Here is a 17,027-nt window from a genome sequence, read left to right as displayed (position 1 = left end):
TGCTGTCTCCTTTCTGAAAGCTTCATGGTTTAAATTTAACAATTGTATTTAGAAAAATGAAATTATTAGCCAGAACAACTTTCATAAAAACAGTACTGTAAAATCTGGAGCTCTCAACTGCCCCTGCAGCATTCTGAGCTTTTAACAAGACAATATACCTGGAAGGGACAGTATTCAAGAACAGGAAAAAAAAAAAAAAGATTCCTCAGTGTTTTTAATGGCATTGAAAGATTCTGACTGCTTAACCAAGAAGCAAGGGGGTCAGTTGGACATCAGGAAGAATTTCTTCAAAGAAAGGGCTGCTAAGCATTGGAATGGGCTGCCCAGGGAGGTGGTGGAGTTGCAGGTGGTGGAGTCACTGCTCCTGGAGCTGTTCAAGGAAAGTCAGGAAATGCCACTTAGTAGGTTGATCAAAATGACAAGGTGGTGATAAGTCAAAGGAGGTCAGTAGTCTTTTCCAACCTAGTTGAATTTGTAAGAATGAAAAATACTTTTGCAATAAGAGTTAAAAACATGGAAAGTTATTAATGAATGGCACAGAGAATACATCTCAGACTCAAGCAAGCTGGAAGACCTGTATCAGTTTTTCATTGTACATGATAATATTGTGAATTTAGAGATGTTGTCTTCTTTCTGAGCACTTTAAAATTGCATTTAGGAAAAAGGGAAAACAAAAACACTACCAAGAACAACTTTTGTTAAAAAAGTATGGTAAAATCTAGAGTTCTCCACAACCCCTGCAGTATTTACAACTAAATATTTACAATGCTCTGCAGGCAACCAGAGAATCAGAGCAGCAAGCACTGTAGGTACTTACTATAGCTGTATCCCTAAGACTTTTCCAGCATTTTATGAAATTATTATAGGCCTGTAAAAACATGCAAAATTTCAACAGCAGTTTTTCAGTTAAGAAGTGTGGTGGTGTTCGCAGGGGTCCCAGGACGAGGGAAGAGACGAGAATCTTGACTCCATGTTATAGAAGGCTGATTTATTTTATGATATACATTATTAAGAGAAAATTATATTATAACTATACTAAAGAGTAGAAGAAAGGATTTCGTCAGAAGGCTAGCAAGGAAAGGACTAGAAAGGAATGATAATAAAATCTTGTGACTGACCAGAGTCCGAGACTGGCCATTAATTAAAAACAACCACATGAGACCAATCAAGGATGCACCTGTTGCCTTCCACAACAGCAGATAGTTATTGTTTACATTTGGTTTCTGAGGCCTCTCAGCTTCTCAGGAGAAAAGATCCTAGCAAAAGGATTTTTCATAAAATATATCCGTGACAAAGAAGAGTTACCTATATTTACGAATGAGGATTTTTTTTTCCCTTGAGACAGATTATTCTGCATCAGAAGTATGCCTTTCCTTCAGAAGACACCAGCTTAGGCAACACGCTCCCTTTGAGCAAGGCAAGAGCTTTTATCTTCTAGAAATTTATACAGCAGGATAGCAACAGATCCTCTGAACCTGCTTGCTTCAAACCTGATGTTTGGTTCCAGTGCTACATTTCCTAGGAACAATTCATACCCTCGTATACTGAAACACAAGAGTTTGGCATTTAACCCTAGGAATATGCACGTACTTAGGAACACAGTTGTAAAATGCTTATACGCTGCTATCAAAAGCTGGCATTCTTCATGGAGGAAGTTAAAAGATCCCGGCAAACTTCGGTCATTGTCATCACCGCCGTTCCCTCGGAGGGATGGCACAGGTGAATTTCCCGCGGCCACAGCAGAGGAGCTGCCCTCCGGGCTGTTCGCAGCCGGAACTCCAGCAGCGCCTACGGACCCGGATCGTTTCCCTTCCCATCTCAATCCCGCCCGCTGCGCTCTCCCCGTGTCCCTCTGCGCGCGCAGCCGGAAGGCGCCGCTCCCGCCCCGCCCCGGCGCGCCGCGCGTATTTAGCGGGGTCCCGGCGGGAATCGGCCTTTCCCTTCCCAACGGGGACGGAACCGGAGCGCCCGCGCCTGCCCGCCTCCGTTCGGCGTGCGTGCCTCGGTGGGTGCTTGGATGGATGTGGCAGGGCCTGGCCGTGTCTGCAGGGCTCCCTTTGGCGGAGGAGCCGTAGGCGGTGGTTGGGAAGGGGGAATGCCCGGGCGTGGGGCGTGCCCGTGCTGATCCGTGGCTTGGGAGCCGTCCCGCCGTCCTCGGGCGTGGGAGCGGCCGCTGAGTCTGACGAGTACAAATTGAAAGAGGGGAATTTGGGTTGGGTATTGGAGGAAATTCCTTACCGTGAGGGTGGTGAGGCCTCTGGAACAGGAAGGTTGTGAGCGCCCCAAGCCATGGCGGCGTGTAAAGGCGGGCTGGATGGGGCCTTGAGCAGTCTGGTCTAGTGGGCGGTGTCCCTGCCCGTGGCAGGAAAGGGCTGGGACCGGATCATCGCTGAGGTCCGTTCCACACCTTTAACATCCTGTGGTTCAGTGATCCCGCCGTGTGGATCCGCAGCGATCCGTGTGATTCCTCAGCCGCCCGACCCCCGCCGTGCTCCTTGGAGCAAGAACTGCTCGGCAGTCCAGACATTTGCTTGTCTGAACAGTCGAGTGATTTCTGCCCTTCTCCGAGGAATTAGAAATGCTCCCGGGTGTTTAATGTGGGAAATCAGGATTTTTTGACGTGGCAGGTCACAGCAATGACTAATCTCAGGAACTGCAGGAATGGTTTCAGGTGCTTTTCTAAGCAGCCGGAGCTGTCACTTGAACAAGGAGCGATCGTCACGCTGCCGTGGCTGTGCCTGTGTTCCCCTGGGCGCTGGGGTGGCGCAGTTCAGGCTGACACTCCAGCCACAGGATGCCCAGGAGAGCCGGTGCTGTGGGAGACCCAGATGGACCTAATTACTGTGTGCCACGTGGTGGCTACTTGAAGCTGTCTCTTGGCTCATCAAGTCTTGAAAGGAATGACATCTTGGACATTCAGAGATAGTTGGTTTTGCTGACAGATCGTTTTCATCAGCAAATGCCTGTCATAATTCAAAAGATAAATTACCTTTTTTTTTCCTTCAGGGAATTGGGCAAGGGCTGTGAGATGACCCAGACTATGCCCTCGTTTGGGTTATAGGCACGGATCCAAACTGCTGGGGTCTGGCAGGGACAGGGTCCCAGGAGTCTCAGCAGCCTCTGGGGTAATGTTCTCCTGCATTACAGACTGTGGTGTGAGTGCTGACCTCAGTTCAACTGGTGGCAAAACATCAGCGAGTTCCCCAGAGTGTCACACGTGAGCTGGGGTTAAAGGCTGTACCCTGCCAGGGTGCTCCTCTCTCCAGCCTGGCTGATCATTAGGAGCACTGTACTTGTCCTGCAATTAGTCATTGGAGCTTGTTTTATGAAAATGGTCATGCCTCTGCTTAACCTTGATCTCAGCTGATGCTCTGTCCCAGGTAATTACAAGGAGAGCATGGGCTTAATGTTCCCGAAGAAGTGTTAATGTTTTCTGCTGCTGGCTCAGCAGTGGAGCTTTCTGAATCAAATATCTTCTTTTCATTGTTTTAGGCAAAAAGTGAAGCTCAAGATGAGTTTGTTGCTGGCTTTGGGAATCCTCAATCTGGACTCTGCTGTGCCTTGCAAGCAGAAAGATGCCACGTGAATTATGGAGCTACAGAAGTAAGTATTTCTTACTGTACTCGAAGATGTTGAGGGAAGCATCCTGAAATCCAGATCAAGAGTTCTGAAGCTGGTTAATGGCTTGCAAAGTCCCTTACAGATGGGAAAAAGAGAAATTTGATTGTATGTTGGGTTAAGAGGTTAAAATCTTTACAAAAGGTATTATGGCAGCTATAAAATCTCCTAAGACTTGCTCCCCAGAACAAAGCAGGTGCAATCCAAGAATCCCAAAGGAGTCAAGAGGGAGAGGCTTGTATCAGAGAACCTAGTTTTTAACTGGGGAAACTTCTGATTGGAAGAATTCATGGATGTTAGCTGACACGGAGAGAATTAAGTGAACAACAGTATGTTCAGATCACAGTCCATGCTGGCACTTCAACTGTGTCAATCTTGGAATATATTCCACAGGGAAAGGTGGCTGTGGTAGTGAGATTTACCTGTAGAAAGATAATCGCCATCTGGGGCTTGAATGTAAGAGAGGAACCTGCATTTTTGTGCCCAAACAGAGCTGTTTTTCTCTTGGTTGTACTCAGTCTGTTCTGTGCTTAGCAGTTAAAATGAAGGCTCTGCTTCAGCTCGTGGAAGTACAGCTCTTGAGACAAACTTAACCAATTCCCATGTATTTAGTACCTGGGAAAAGCAGCCTTATATAGGCAGGAAATTGCTGGCATCGTGATGATGACCCTTTGCCGTTTACCCAACTGAATGTTGTGATGAGCAGTGTTGTATATCTGATGTGCCAGCTAATCAGTAGGGTTTTCCACTTTGATTTGCTCCTGTCATTTCTGATTTTATATCTTTTTTCCCAAGGCTCTGTGACATCAGATGACCACCTCCACTGTCTTCCAGCCTTGTTCCAGGAGGAGAGTCCACCCACTTGTAGAAGTGTGGGTGTTTAAGGAGGTCAGTTGTTTTTTTTTACTGTCACAGTGCTCAAACTCCTGCAGGCTGTACTGCCATCCAGGGAAAGCCTGTACTGGCCATGTTGGCTACTACCATCCTTTCCTTGTACTGCTACAAGCCTTCCAGTTTTCAAGAGCTCATGGGAGAAACTGGGGAGAAGCAAGGATAAAATGTTGTGCTCTTTCTGCAGAAAACCCCTTAATATTGCTTCTCAAAACCAGTGATTTATAAAGGAATTCTATTTCAGTCTACCCTTAAAGAGTAATTTTTCTGGCATAATGATGAGACTTTTGCCGTTTACCCATCTGAATGTTTTTTGATGTGTATCTTTAAATCTGAAATGCCAGTGACAGTAATACCTTTGTGTAAGATTAATTAAGGGTACAGGAAACGAACTCATTATTGTTATTGTTCTTAGTTTGAAAACAGCAGCCTGGAATGTGGAGTTCTAATGCACTTGGAAATGCTTCCATTGTCCTTCCTGCTCATCAGAAATCCTGCTTGGTTCCATAGTACGGCGGGGAGTCGCTGTTCACTGAAAATGAATAATCTTGGAACGAAATTCAGGGTAGAGTGTCACTCTGGAAAGAGAAGTGGCCTTCTGGGCAGTCTGAGAACTTAGTATCAATTTTTGAGTGTATCAAATAAATGAATCAAAAGTGAAGAAGGCAAAGATTAAAATGTGGGAAAATTTGTGCCCTCTAAATAAGTGTTTACAGTGTTAGTAGCGGGTATGAATAAAATCTTGGATTTCTGTTTTCAGTAGCTTATTTTTTTGTTGAGGCGATGGGAGCAGTAGCACTGATCCTGCTGGATGGCATCCTGGGTGGGAGTAACACAAGCCTTAATTATTTAGCTTGTCCAGATTTGACAGAAGTCTGAACAATTTTACTGCAGCTTTTTTATTTAAGGTGTATTTCTTAGCTGCAAGGCTTGCTGAGGATTATGCCTAGTGCTATATCCTATAGGAACATCAAACACAGGAAAGTCTGTAGCTGGGGAACCATAGGGTGCTCCAAACAACTCATCTCCTACCACATGTTCTTCATTTGTTTTTACAGTGAGGTAGAGCTGAACTCACTGAGTTACCTGCTTGCCAGGTTGTCTAATTTTCTTTTACCTAACTGTAGCACTCTATTATCCCCTGCAATCTATATAAAATAATGTAGAAACATTGGGTTTTGCAGATTGGGGTGGTTTGGTGGGTTTCTTTTGTGGTTTGTTTTGTGGGCTTTTTTGTTTTGTTTGGATTTTGGTTTCAGGAGCATCTGGCATCCTTGTTTAATCTCATATTGCTGTAATGTAAAAAAAGACACACAACATGAAGGAGTATGATAATACTTTTATACCTTTCAAAATCTATACACCATGAATAAGTAAAGACTGACTTAAACTATGAAGAGAAGATTTTTAATGTTCTTAAAACTCCTTAACCATTTGGGTGATACATTTGAAAGGAAGCAACAAGAGAAACTGCAGAATTCAGGTAGCTGAAATGAAACATCAAAATCTGAACTGGTGGTTTAATTTATAGTTGTACTCTTATTAAAAATCCTGAATCCTAAATTACTCCTTGCTTAGCTGTGAATGGTAGCCAGGAAGAGAAGTTCTGGTTGGGGCTGTGTTCTGATGCCATGGCTTTCCAGGATATCCCTCCTGCCTTTAAATAACTGACAAAACTTGTAATTCAAGTCCTGTCAGCTATGCTGTATTCCTTGCTAAAACATCACTAAACTGTCCTCTAAATTTTTAGTAATTTTGGATTTCTAATTGCAGCCTCTCAAAAAAGCCAAAGCCTCAGGCTTTACCTTTACTTAGAGTGGAGTTTTTACTCTTCATTAGTGTTAATGTGAATTCCTGGGCTATAGGCAGAAATAAACTTCAGGAGCTGATGGTGACACTGCATGAGGTAAATATCTCTCTGTTGTAGGGAGTTTTCATCACTGAGGTCAAATGGAAATACAGGATTTGGTGCCACACATAGTGGAGATATGCCTAGGCAAAGAAAAAATTAAGCTGTAAGACTTGATATTTGCCAGTACTTTGGGGGGAAAAAAGAGCTGTGATGCAAATTATGTAGCAATGCAATCCTGGATCATAATTCTTACCTTGCTTCCAAATATGTGTGTGAACAAATAATGACTAGTGCTTAATAAACAAAACAAGGGAGGGAAGTCTGTCCTTAGCTTAACCTGAGCCGGTGTTAGAAGAGCAATTCCTTAAATAAACCGGTATGAAGGACAGACTTGGTGCTGGCCTGTGGCCTCATTACATACAGCACTGAGACAAACTGACAGACTCCTCCAGTACCAGTCTGCAGCAGTGGAAGTTCTAGATTTTGATTTGAAATTACCTGCTATTGCAATCAATGGATGTAGAATTTGTTCAGACTTGCAGATGTGACAGTGATGCACCAAAGTCTAAGGAACTGTCGTGCATTATTTACCATGTTTTCGGGTCAGCGATGACTCAAGTAACAAGATGGCAATCACTGCATCTTCCTCAAGTACTCTCTGCCTTAAACTGAGCTTGGCATGAGCCTTAGCCAGTGAAATCCTAAGAGATCAATATAAGCATGTCAGAAATAAAAAATAACTGCAGGCATGAATGCAATGTATTGACAAAAAATACCTGCAGGCATGAATGCATGAATGCAGGGCAATACTGCCCTGTATCAAGCACTTGTGTGAATTAAAAGTTAACACTGGGGTGGTTTTTTTCATACTTCAGCTCTGCAGTTACACCTACCACTGACAAAATACATACTATGCATGAACTTCTTGTGCTAAAAAGTGGAACTTGGCACGTTATCCATTAATACTTTTTTTGCTTCCATAATAAAGCTGTACATAATTTAAATCCCTTTTTTTTTTTCTAGATAGCTTTAATAATGAAATGTTTTGTAAATAGCTGGGGTTTTTGGTTTTATTTTGCCTGGCAAAGTTGTTTGAACTTGGGTTTCTTTTAGCAGTGTCAATATATAAAATAAATGGCATTCATAAATAGATTATTTATGCTTGAACTTTTCAAAACATTAGTCTCATGTAGCTTTTTATTAAACAAGCTCCTGTGCAGATTAGCACAATTTCTCTTTGAAAATGGAAAGTAGGACATACAGAATTTTTAGAGCAGAGGCTGATAATGTTGATCCATGAATGGAATCTCTTCTCACCCTGCGACTTGCAAGATAATAGCCCTGAATGAGACTTTCTGCTTCTGAACTCAGTTCAACATGAAGATTCCTAGCAAACAAAATAAACTAGAGAGAGGGCATGAACTTTAAATATTTACCAGGAAAATAAGGAATTGCCCTTTTTTCACACCTTTTAATACACCAGTGGCATAGTCATACAGGCTGGACAATATATTCTACAAATAGCTTTACTAGTAAAGACAGTTGTCACCATTTGGCTATACTGAATAAGAAAAATATGAAGGATAATAATAAGGACATATCTTTGATAGTAAACAAAATTATGGAATGGTTTGGGTTTGAAGGGATCTTAAAGGTCATCCCATTCCAACTTTATTCCAATGGACTCCCATAGCCCGTTGGAACTCCCATTCCAACTTTACTTTGCACTAGACCAGGGTTGCTCAGAGCCCCATCCACCCTAGCCTTGAGCACTTCAATGGAGAATCATCTGTTAGTTATGCTACAGGTATTGACAATTTAATTAGAATTCAATGTTAACTTCTACTGGTGGTTGTAAACTTTTTGGTCAAAAATAGATACTGGAGATCTGTTCTCATGTGAATGTTAACTTAGTATGTTTTCCAGAAACACGCTCAAACTGTATTATAACTGACCCTTTTCAAGATCTGAAGCTGTTTTTGTCAACGATCCTAATAGTGCTAGTGGAAATATGGTGGGGGAAAGGGCAGAAAGTGAGTATTAAAAGTAAGCAGACAGCAGAGAGAACTTTCTGATGCCAAACCCAGTATGATATTCACAAATATAATGCATTTCTAAATTATTGTGTATAATTTGTTACCTCCTCATAATCCTGTGTTCTGAACTGCTGTGAAACTTTGTACAGCATGGCTTCAGGATTAATGGCTTTTTTCAAGGTGTGATGTACAACAGGAGAAGACAGGTGACAGGAAGGAAACTCATTGTAGATCAAGAGCCCAAAGCCATCTACAAGGTTAACTGGAATCAAACCCACATCCTAAGGAAAAGATCCACAGAAAGAAAACATTACATATTTATTTTGGGCTTTTGACTTGTAGAAGCATCACAGTGTTTTAGATCTGAAATATCCTGTATCCACTTATACTGCAAGATTATCTAATGAATTACCTGTACTGTATGTTGTTTGAATGACACCTACTTTTTTGGGAAATCTATCTCATTTTAGAAGATACTTGATTTAAAGTTATTAAAGTTGTGACTTTCTGGGAACGACTGACAAGTTTTAATGCTTTCATTATTTTATTGGTGGAAATAAACACCAGTGACAGCTATAGCACAGTTCCTCTCAGAAAAAGGCATGTACTTTACCATCTGTCCTATTAGAAAGTTCTCCTTTTGTATATGTTTCTTTGAGGAAGAGTCCACATCCACAAAAGACCAAAAGTTGGTCTGAACTGAAACAGTGACTTGTTGGTCAGCCTCTTCTCCATACTTCTTCCCAGGAATAAATACTGTTGTTGTTCTGCTCTCTAGCACTAGGATAAGACAAAATTCATCAGTTATGTGATGGATTTAGCTTAGCTATAAATTCTAGTCCCACACACATCTGAAATCAGTCATGATTATGATTTTGCTGAATTGTTATGAATAATGAATGTCTGTAATGTAGCAGATCTGAGTTTACAGGACCTTGGCTTTTTTGTCCTTGTGTCCTACACAGACCCATTCAAAACAGTGTACAGATTTTTGCAGCATTTGAGGGCCATAAGCTGGGGAACAAACCTAGCCTTAAATTTGCATTTTTATTTAGTTCCGTCCCCTCATTTGTTAGGAGGTAGGAGATTACCAGACTGTAGAAGTTCAAGTTTATCCTTTTTATATGAACTTAAGTCTCCTATGTAACAGATGCCACCCTTGGCCAGCACAGCACTGCAGGCTTGAATACTGGCACTTCCAGTTCCGTGTTTATCTTTGGACACAGAAGGGAAAATGTCACTGGAAGGTGGGTGTCGTACACCACGGGGCAGAAGACATAAGCTGTAATTCAGAAGCCTGGAGGATTAAATAATTCTGTCAGTCATAAATTGTTAAATTATTAACTTCTAAAAAAACTTGATAAGTATTAAGACTCACTTAGAAACAACAACAACAAAAAGTCCTTAACATGAAACCAGCATCAAAACTAAATGTTTAAATACAAAAGGTTCAAGACTGCTTTCTAACAACTGTCATCAAGACACTTTCTTATGGATTAAACATGAGGCAAATCATGGGTTGCAGAAGTAAATCCTAGGAAATCAAAGACATCTCATAATTTAACCTCACATTGTTAACTCCTCTTTTTATTCTACAGAAACTTTTCCAGTGATATAAAATTTTACAGGATTAGTAATTCTGGCCATCTGGGAAAAATGAAAAGGCTGGAACTTGTAAGCTCTGACTTTCTGAGTTACACACTCCCCTCCAATTCTTTTGGAGAAATCGGGTATAAAAATTCTTTTTCATCCCCTGTGCTATGTTCTTTGGCACAGAGAGGTTGCAAATTGTCTGTCTGGTTCCACAATCAAAGCTTCTTAATGATTTTAAGATGTCAGAGCATGGTTTGCCCCACTATAATGACCTGGAAGAAAATTACTAAGTAAAATAAGTAAGAAGTAGTAACTAGGGTATTGCAGCAATGGAAATATGTAGGAAATGCCTACTTTGACAGGCTGCTGATAATGAACACTGTGCTAATGCAAAATAGTACAAATTACAATATCAATCATGATTTACAGTGTGCAACTGTTCTAATATTAATCAGATGTTTTGATTCTTAAAACACAGAACTGCTGCTTGTCTTAAGAAATTTAACCTGTGAAAAAAGAAATCTTGCAGTTCACATTTTTAAAAATTTGAACTAATTCCTACAACTAAATTTTTAAAAGGTCAAAGTTTTGGGATTTTTTTCACAACAAAGAATATTAGTGAATTGGTTGAATAACTTCCAAATGAAAATAAAATTCATGCCCCTTTCAGAGATCTTGAGTTATGTCAGGAGAAAGTGATTTTGCTTAAATTAATGTAAATCTGAGCATATTGTACTTTTCTGCCGTGTATGTAAAATTGTGTTAACAGTTTATTGTTGCATGAATAGGTAAATAGATAAAATGCACAGTGAAAAATACTTAAAGGCAACAACAAGCAGATTTATGATTATGTGTAAAGATGCATGTGAGTTCTGATACCTTACTTGAATGTTTTTTATGAAAAAGAGATAAAAACATAAGTATCTGTTTATACACTGGTTATTTATTCAAAGGCCAGTAGCTGGGAATCAGTGATGAGAGAGCTTACATTGTCACAAGATTTGAAAAGTTGAGCCCTTTGTTTTTGTTACCAGCTTCTGGGACAGCCTTCAGTTTTGATTTTAGAGGAATGAGCTTTTATCTGAACTCTGCAAAACAGTGCTAGTTAGTGTTAAATTTTTCTCATAATCTTATGAGAGTTTTCAAAAGTTTTATAATTAATGAAGTTCTGATCTAGAGTTACCATGTGAAAGAAAAATGTCCAAGGGATAAAAATTGAGTATTTAACTAAGTTGGAGCCTTGTATATTCTTTTAAAATAAAGTCTGTAGCTTTTCATGTCAATCCTATTATCTTTAAAAAGACTAGATTTTAAGTTCTAATTTCTGTGGGAAAAAAGGAATCTCTTTACCTGTCAAGTACTAGTGGGTCACTTGTCATAATCAAGAGATCCAGATAATCTGAATTTTCTTTTTCACATGTCTGTACTAGACTCAGCAATATTGCAAGTTTAAGAGTATTGTAAGTGCCTGGTGGAACAACTTGAGAAGCGAAGATGTTGGCCAGGACAGCAGTAAACCTCCAGCATGAACTTGAAGTCAGTGAGAGCAGATACTTAAAATTGTCACTGACAAAAGAAGGACCTAATGGAAACAAAGTACAGGTGAACAAACACATTAGGGAGACCTATGCAGGTAAGTGAGTACAAATCACCATTGGAGTCTTGATACAAAAACTTACCAAGAACAAATATATCTTTATATTAAGCATAAATTCAGAATGTAAGCATCTGACACTTAATTTTACTTCTAAAAAGGTGGCAGACATGATCTGTTAGAATTGATGCAATAAGAAAGGAAAAACAAACTGAAATATCAGGTTCATTTTATATGATTACAAAGTACTTTCTAATGGATAGAAGATGGAAAGAGAAGTTGAAGAACTACTACATAATTAGGGAGTTTCTCAATGCATGGAAATCAGGCAAAAGCAGATATTCTCAAATAACAGCAAGTACAGATTTCAGGCTGTAAGAGGAAAGTCCCTGAGTAGTTTTGAACACTGGACCTCTAGATAATAAAAAACTGTACCAATTATTAAGATTTTTTTTCTAGGAGATTTTCCAGGGTTTAAGTCGATTTTTAATGGAACTTTCTTACCATTTGGTTTATAGAGCTGTACACTATTGACTTCTATACATGCAGTCATTTGTAAGCCATTTTGTACACAAGCTGGAATTCCTATAATTCTGTAGTGGTTTCCTATTGTCATTTTATTGGCCAGTTCATCTGCAAATAATAAAAAACTAAGTGCAGGGGGGCAAAGCTACAGATATGTTAGCACATAGAAACAGTTTTAAAGACATGGTCAGAAAACTTCTACACATTCTGAATGTTTGATTTTATGATTTAACTATGGCACAAAACAGCTGGAGGCCAGATTGATAATGGACTAGAATAAAATGAAACATACAATTTTAATTATTTAGTGCAAAAGATAAGGAAGGCACACCAGGTTAGGGAAAATAGATTTCATGATAAAGAAAATGGACAATGCATTTAGTCGTGCATTGAAAAGAAAATGAATAGTTTTTTGCAAGTATATTTCCTACTCTGAAGTTTGTGGCATTACCACTATCAGTCACTGTTCTATAAAATGTCAGAAAAAAAACCCAACACAATAAAAAGGAGATACAAATTACACAGATTTGAAAAAGACCCACAAATAGCTTTGTGAACCTTTATATTCTTGTGCACCTTAGGAAACCAAATCCCATTTATTTTTTGAAAATGAGAATTAGATCCAACCAGATCTCAATCTCAGCCTGAGAAACACAGTAACCACACAGAGCACTATAACTAGCAGAAATTTACTGCACGCAACTCTCAGTATCTTAACCATAGATTGTTCTATAAATTTTTATTATAATTTTAGTACTACTAGTTCTTTCTATGTAGTTTTCAATAAATGAACCATATAATTCCCTAGACTATTGGAATGGATGAGGATTTTTTGTTGCTTGTTTCTGTGTTTGTTTGGGGTACTTTTAAGAATTAATGGAAGTAGGTTGCTGAGTTGTGATTTTAGTTGGATATTAACATTAGAAATCACTTAATGTTCGTGGTGGATGGTAGTGGTAGTAGAAACCAAAAATCCTGCTGGAATGTGGAAAACAGCTAGATTGAGTAAGGATGTTAAATATACATGAAGTTAATACAGAACAGCATGACCAAAGGAAGTAGAAAGGAGGAAAAAACAAGCAACTTATAATAACACTGCCGAGCTGGCCAGGGGATTTTAATTAAACGGAGGTGTAAAAGTGACACAAGAATTTTGCTATGTACACTCTGCAATCACCTGTGCATACTGCTTTGTCACCTAGCTACTTTTTATAAAATTAGAGGGGGGAGTACAGAAAGAACTGCAATATAAATAATGACTTTCACCATTTTAGCAAAAAACCCCCAAAACTACAATTGAAAGGGATTCTTATAGATCAATTCTAAAACATTTTTGACAGAACTCCAAAGTTCAGCTTACCTCTCAAGAACAATGTAAATGCCTGAATCCTAAAATGTGATTTATCAATGGAATATCCTTTCAAAGCATTCAGAATTTTAGCATCAATCATTTCAACTATTTGTTTATCTTTCAAAACAAAGGCAAAGAAAAAGGTTAATTCTCTTGAAAACATATTTTTAAAAGACTGGTGTATTTTAAGTGGGCTTTTTCCACTTAAATATTTTGTTTGCTTATTGTATAACAGAAGTGGGAAGCTACCAGATCTAAAAGTAAGGTTACATAGATCCTACCACCAAGTACTCTAAATTTCATGTCTTCCTGCAGTGGTGAAGAACACAAGCTACACACAAAATCTGTCCTCACTGTAGCAGACTCTGTAGCTCCAGGGCAATGCACTCTGATGCACCTAAACCCTAAAAAAAAGATAATTTACCAACCATTTAAAAGGAAGACATAGTTCTAGTTTTAAATTCCCATGGAGAACAGAAGCAATTAAAATACTGGACAGTGAAATTCTAAATTTATTATGTGTTTCTTCAGATGAACCTCCCTTACATATGGCACTAAAATAATCCATGTGATTCATTGTGTTTGGCCACGAGATGGCAGTTTCCCACTGCACGTTCCCAAGATGAACGGCTTGGCCGGGCTTTCTTGAGGAGTGAGCCACTGCGGCTTCTGCCTGCCGTGGGAATGGCATGGGATATGGACAGTCACTGTTAGAGGTACGTGTCCTCATAAAGATGTCTGTGTGACTTCATCTGCAGTCTCCAAACTCTGGGATTTTGCATCTCTTTTATAACTGTATGGACTCTCTTACAGAAGAAGCAAAAAACAGCCTTAAAGTACTTAGGGCCTCTCTCTGCAATGGGGCAAGCAGTTCAGTAACACTACCCAAAGCAGTAGTTCCACAGAGGTCAACTACTCATCAAAGCACCACTTGTTCTATGCTAGAAGCTTTTGCCAGCCACCTAAAACATATTGTCCTGTGGTGTTTTTTTATAGACAACAGTTTCCAAGAAAAAGGTATGTTAATAGTTTAGCTTATTTACTTTTGAGATATTTTATTGTTATTCAGGTATTAAGTTATTTAAGATATTAAATATGTTCAAGTTATATGGGTGACTTATGTTTTCTTCTATAAACTATCTTCAGCATTAGGAAAAGGGATTGCTGGCATAGCTGTTCTTCCAAAACATTTAATAATGCTGAGCAAGTCCACTCCTTTCAATTAACAAAAGTCCTGCTGTGTTCATTGCAAAAATGTATGCATATGCAACAAAACTATATAAGAAAATACCTTTGTTAGGCTAGGTTTAACGTCTTATTACCAAATTTATTTAAAAGCTTTTGAAATAGTACAGAATATTTTTTATATTTTTTACTACCTTCAGAGAATGGACAGGTTTCCTCAGTACAAAGAAATCTTGCTCCTTGTGTGTATTTTGTTACAGTTCCCATTGCAATCACTATCCCTTCAGACATATAAAATCTTTGAGATGTGTAATTAAAGGGATATGCAGAAAGACTCAGAACATAACTCGGTAAAGGTGGCAAATGGGTTGGTTTCAGCAATATACTGATCTAGCAAGAGACACAATAGCATTGACATAAAAACATATTTTTATTTAAAACTGCTTTACTTTTTATGGACAAACACACAATGTGATACATAACTGTTAAAAATTTCAGAAACACATGAAGGGTAACTAGGTTTCATATTAATTCATCTCACAATTGCAATGTGGTAGGGTGAGACTTCCAGCTATTTTTAATTATTAATAATTTAAATAATACTGCAACCAAAGGGAAAATGAAAACTTAACACAATAATATTTGCTAATATTTCACTATACTTAGAAGATTCAAGATCTAAATGGAGAAAACCAATGGAGACTCACCTGGGCTTCTGTCTGCAATTGTTCAATTAATGATAGTGTCTTAATAGCTACAAAGCATACCTGTGATGGAAAAATAACTTCATTTAAGAAAGGAAAATCTTGTTAAAATTTAGAGGATGCACTTTTGCCTATTCATCTGTTATACACTTACTGACTGAAAAATCTGTGCAGCTTGTAGGGGATTATGAAGAATATAGTTTCCAAGAGTTGCATCCAATTCAGCAATGTCAGAAGGATTAATTGAAATAATGAAACGATAAACAGCATAACTTTGTTTTGAGTCTGTAAGAGCAAAAAGTTTTTAAAAATAATGATTTGTTAACATAACATTATGTATCAATTCAACAGACTATGTATTGAGTAATACCATTATATTTTTTGCAATCATGTACAAATTTCTGAAGGCCACCACTTCTGTCAAGGTAGACAAGGACAACTTCCCTCATTTTCTGTATTTCAGGATCCATCTTCCAAGATGCTTGTACACTTTATCCAGCTGTGGGAATAAACCATGAAGAAATGATGGTAGCACTGGCCATGCTGTAACAGTAATAATAAAGGTACATACTAACAAAGCCACACAAAATTAAAATAGTCTCTTTTTGAAGCTAGGCAATTCTTGAAGGATTTTTAAAATTCAGTTCAAAGCTCTTTCCAATGACTGACACATACTCTATTTCTAGAGTAAATTTCTGAAGAATGCTCTAGTATTTTCATTTCCTTGGTGAATTATTTCACTCTCCTAATTCCATAACCCATGAAATTAAAGTCTCTGTTTAATTTAACCTCCCCTGTAGATTTTACAATCAGTCTATCAAAAGTAAGACTTAAAATTGTATCTCCCTTATTTGAGAAGTCTGTCATAGCTGTTAAAAGTGTGAAACTGGGCAACATCCCTTTTCTTAAAATCTGACTTTCCTACCCTGCTGTGATCTCCTGTAGCACCTACTTAAGGTGCTGATCTTGCACTTACTTCCATGCATGTACACAGATGTTCAATTCTGATTCCCACTGGCAAAGCTTTTACAACTACAGTTTTGGTTTGGAAGCTAACCTTGCTCTTCAGTGAGGTTTTCATCAAGAGATGTATTACCCACATCTCTTTCTGTTTTTTTTTTAAGAGTAGAGTCTTGTACCATGAAGCACTACTTTGCAGAATTTAGAAGGAAAATTACTAAGGCCAAAATATGCTATTTTGTATATATGCATCTGTTTCAATGTCTTTCATATTTTCTTCTGCAAAATGTCCTTAGTTCTCTCTGTAGATGACCAATATGAAACAACACTCAAATCTTCAAAAATAAGACTTAGCTACCTGGTTAAGGATAGGACATGGAATTACTGAGCTGATGAGGGATCAAAGCTCACAGCATATGAGAGATTCCTTGTAGGAGTTCACAGAAATTACTTTGGGAGAACAAACAGATGAACATCCAAAAGGAGTAACTGGATTCCAGCACAAATGCAGTGTGGCAGCAGCATAAACCCTGTGGCCTGAGACCTGTACACTGTGGGCTGAAACGTGTTTAATGCCTGAAGTAACAAAGGCACAAGTTAAAAGACAATTTATGATAGGGATTTCCAGCCCCCCCCCCCCCCCCCCCCCCCCCCCGCAAGATTACTCCAAAGAGTAATCTTTGGGATTACTCCTGCACGATTATTACTCCATCCCTTG

At 38.8% G+C, this 17,027-nt stretch overlaps 1 protein-coding gene, 1 long non-coding RNA gene and 1 other non-coding gene across 5 annotated transcripts; 2 read left to right on the top strand and 1 right to left on the bottom strand.

The window, feature by feature from the left end:
- Positions 1 to 1,887: 1,887 nt before the first annotated feature.
- Positions 1,888 to 16,137, top strand: LOC118695486 (uncharacterized). Of its 3 annotated transcripts, none has more exons than XR_004981533.1 (6): positions 1,888 to 2,005; positions 3,493 to 3,603; positions 4,414 to 4,506; positions 4,925 to 9,644; positions 11,421 to 14,176; positions 15,813 to 16,137. It is a non-coding gene; the product is annotated as an uncharacterized LOC118695486 (long non-coding RNA). The 3 variants fall into 3 exon arrangements; XR_008508875.1 differs by having other exon boundaries at positions 4,925 to 11,623; positions 13,992 to 14,176; XR_004981532.1 differs by having other exon boundaries at positions 4,925 to 14,176.
- LOC118684438 (small nucleolar RNA SNORD87) lies at positions 4,776 to 4,854 on the top strand. The gene has a single exon (XR_004979842.1). It is a non-coding gene; the product is annotated as a small nucleolar RNA SNORD87 (small nucleolar RNA).
- On the bottom strand, positions 6,335 to 15,819 carry MCMDC2 (minichromosome maintenance domain containing 2). Its single transcript, XM_036397061.2, has 14 exons — positions 15,720 to 15,819; positions 15,504 to 15,634; positions 15,353 to 15,412; positions 14,840 to 15,035; positions 13,742 to 13,864; positions 13,470 to 13,577; positions 12,089 to 12,217; positions 11,341 to 11,572; positions 9,489 to 9,694; positions 9,011 to 9,177; positions 8,502 to 8,678; positions 7,623 to 7,765; positions 6,953 to 7,062; positions 6,335 to 6,501 (listed from the first exon to the last, which is right to left on the bottom strand). The coding sequence occupies exons 1-14, from the start codon at positions 15,817 to 15,819 to the stop codon at positions 6,335 to 6,337; spliced, it is 2,049 nt and encodes a 682-aa protein (XP_036252954.1).
- Positions 16,138 to 17,027: the final 890 nt, after the last annotated feature.

This window comes from Molothrus ater, chromosome 1 (genome assembly GCF_012460135.2).
Source record: "Molothrus ater isolate BHLD 08-10-18 breed brown headed cowbird chromosome 1, BPBGC_Mater_1.1, whole genome shotgun sequence".
Lineage (NCBI taxonomy): Eukaryota > Metazoa > Chordata > Aves > Passeriformes > Icteridae > Molothrus > Molothrus ater.
This window is presented reverse-complemented; position numbering and strand designations above follow the sequence as displayed.

What these genes read in the sequence shown, in the direction of transcription:
- MCMDC2 (XM_036397061.2), bottom strand. Translation starts at nt 15,819, where the DNA reads ATGGATCCTGAAATACAGAAAATGAGGGAAGTTGTCCTTGTCTACCTT. An exon ending in ACAGCTCTATAAACCAAATG is followed by an intron (nt 11,573 to 12,088) that starts GTAAGAAAGTTC and finishes TGTTTCCATTAG; the next exon opens with GTCCTTCTTTTGTCAGTGAC. An exon ending in GAACACAGGATTATGAGGAG is followed by an intron (nt 7,766 to 8,501) that starts GTAACAAATTAT and finishes CCCTCTCTCTAG; the next exon opens with TTTATTTTGTTTGCTAGGAA.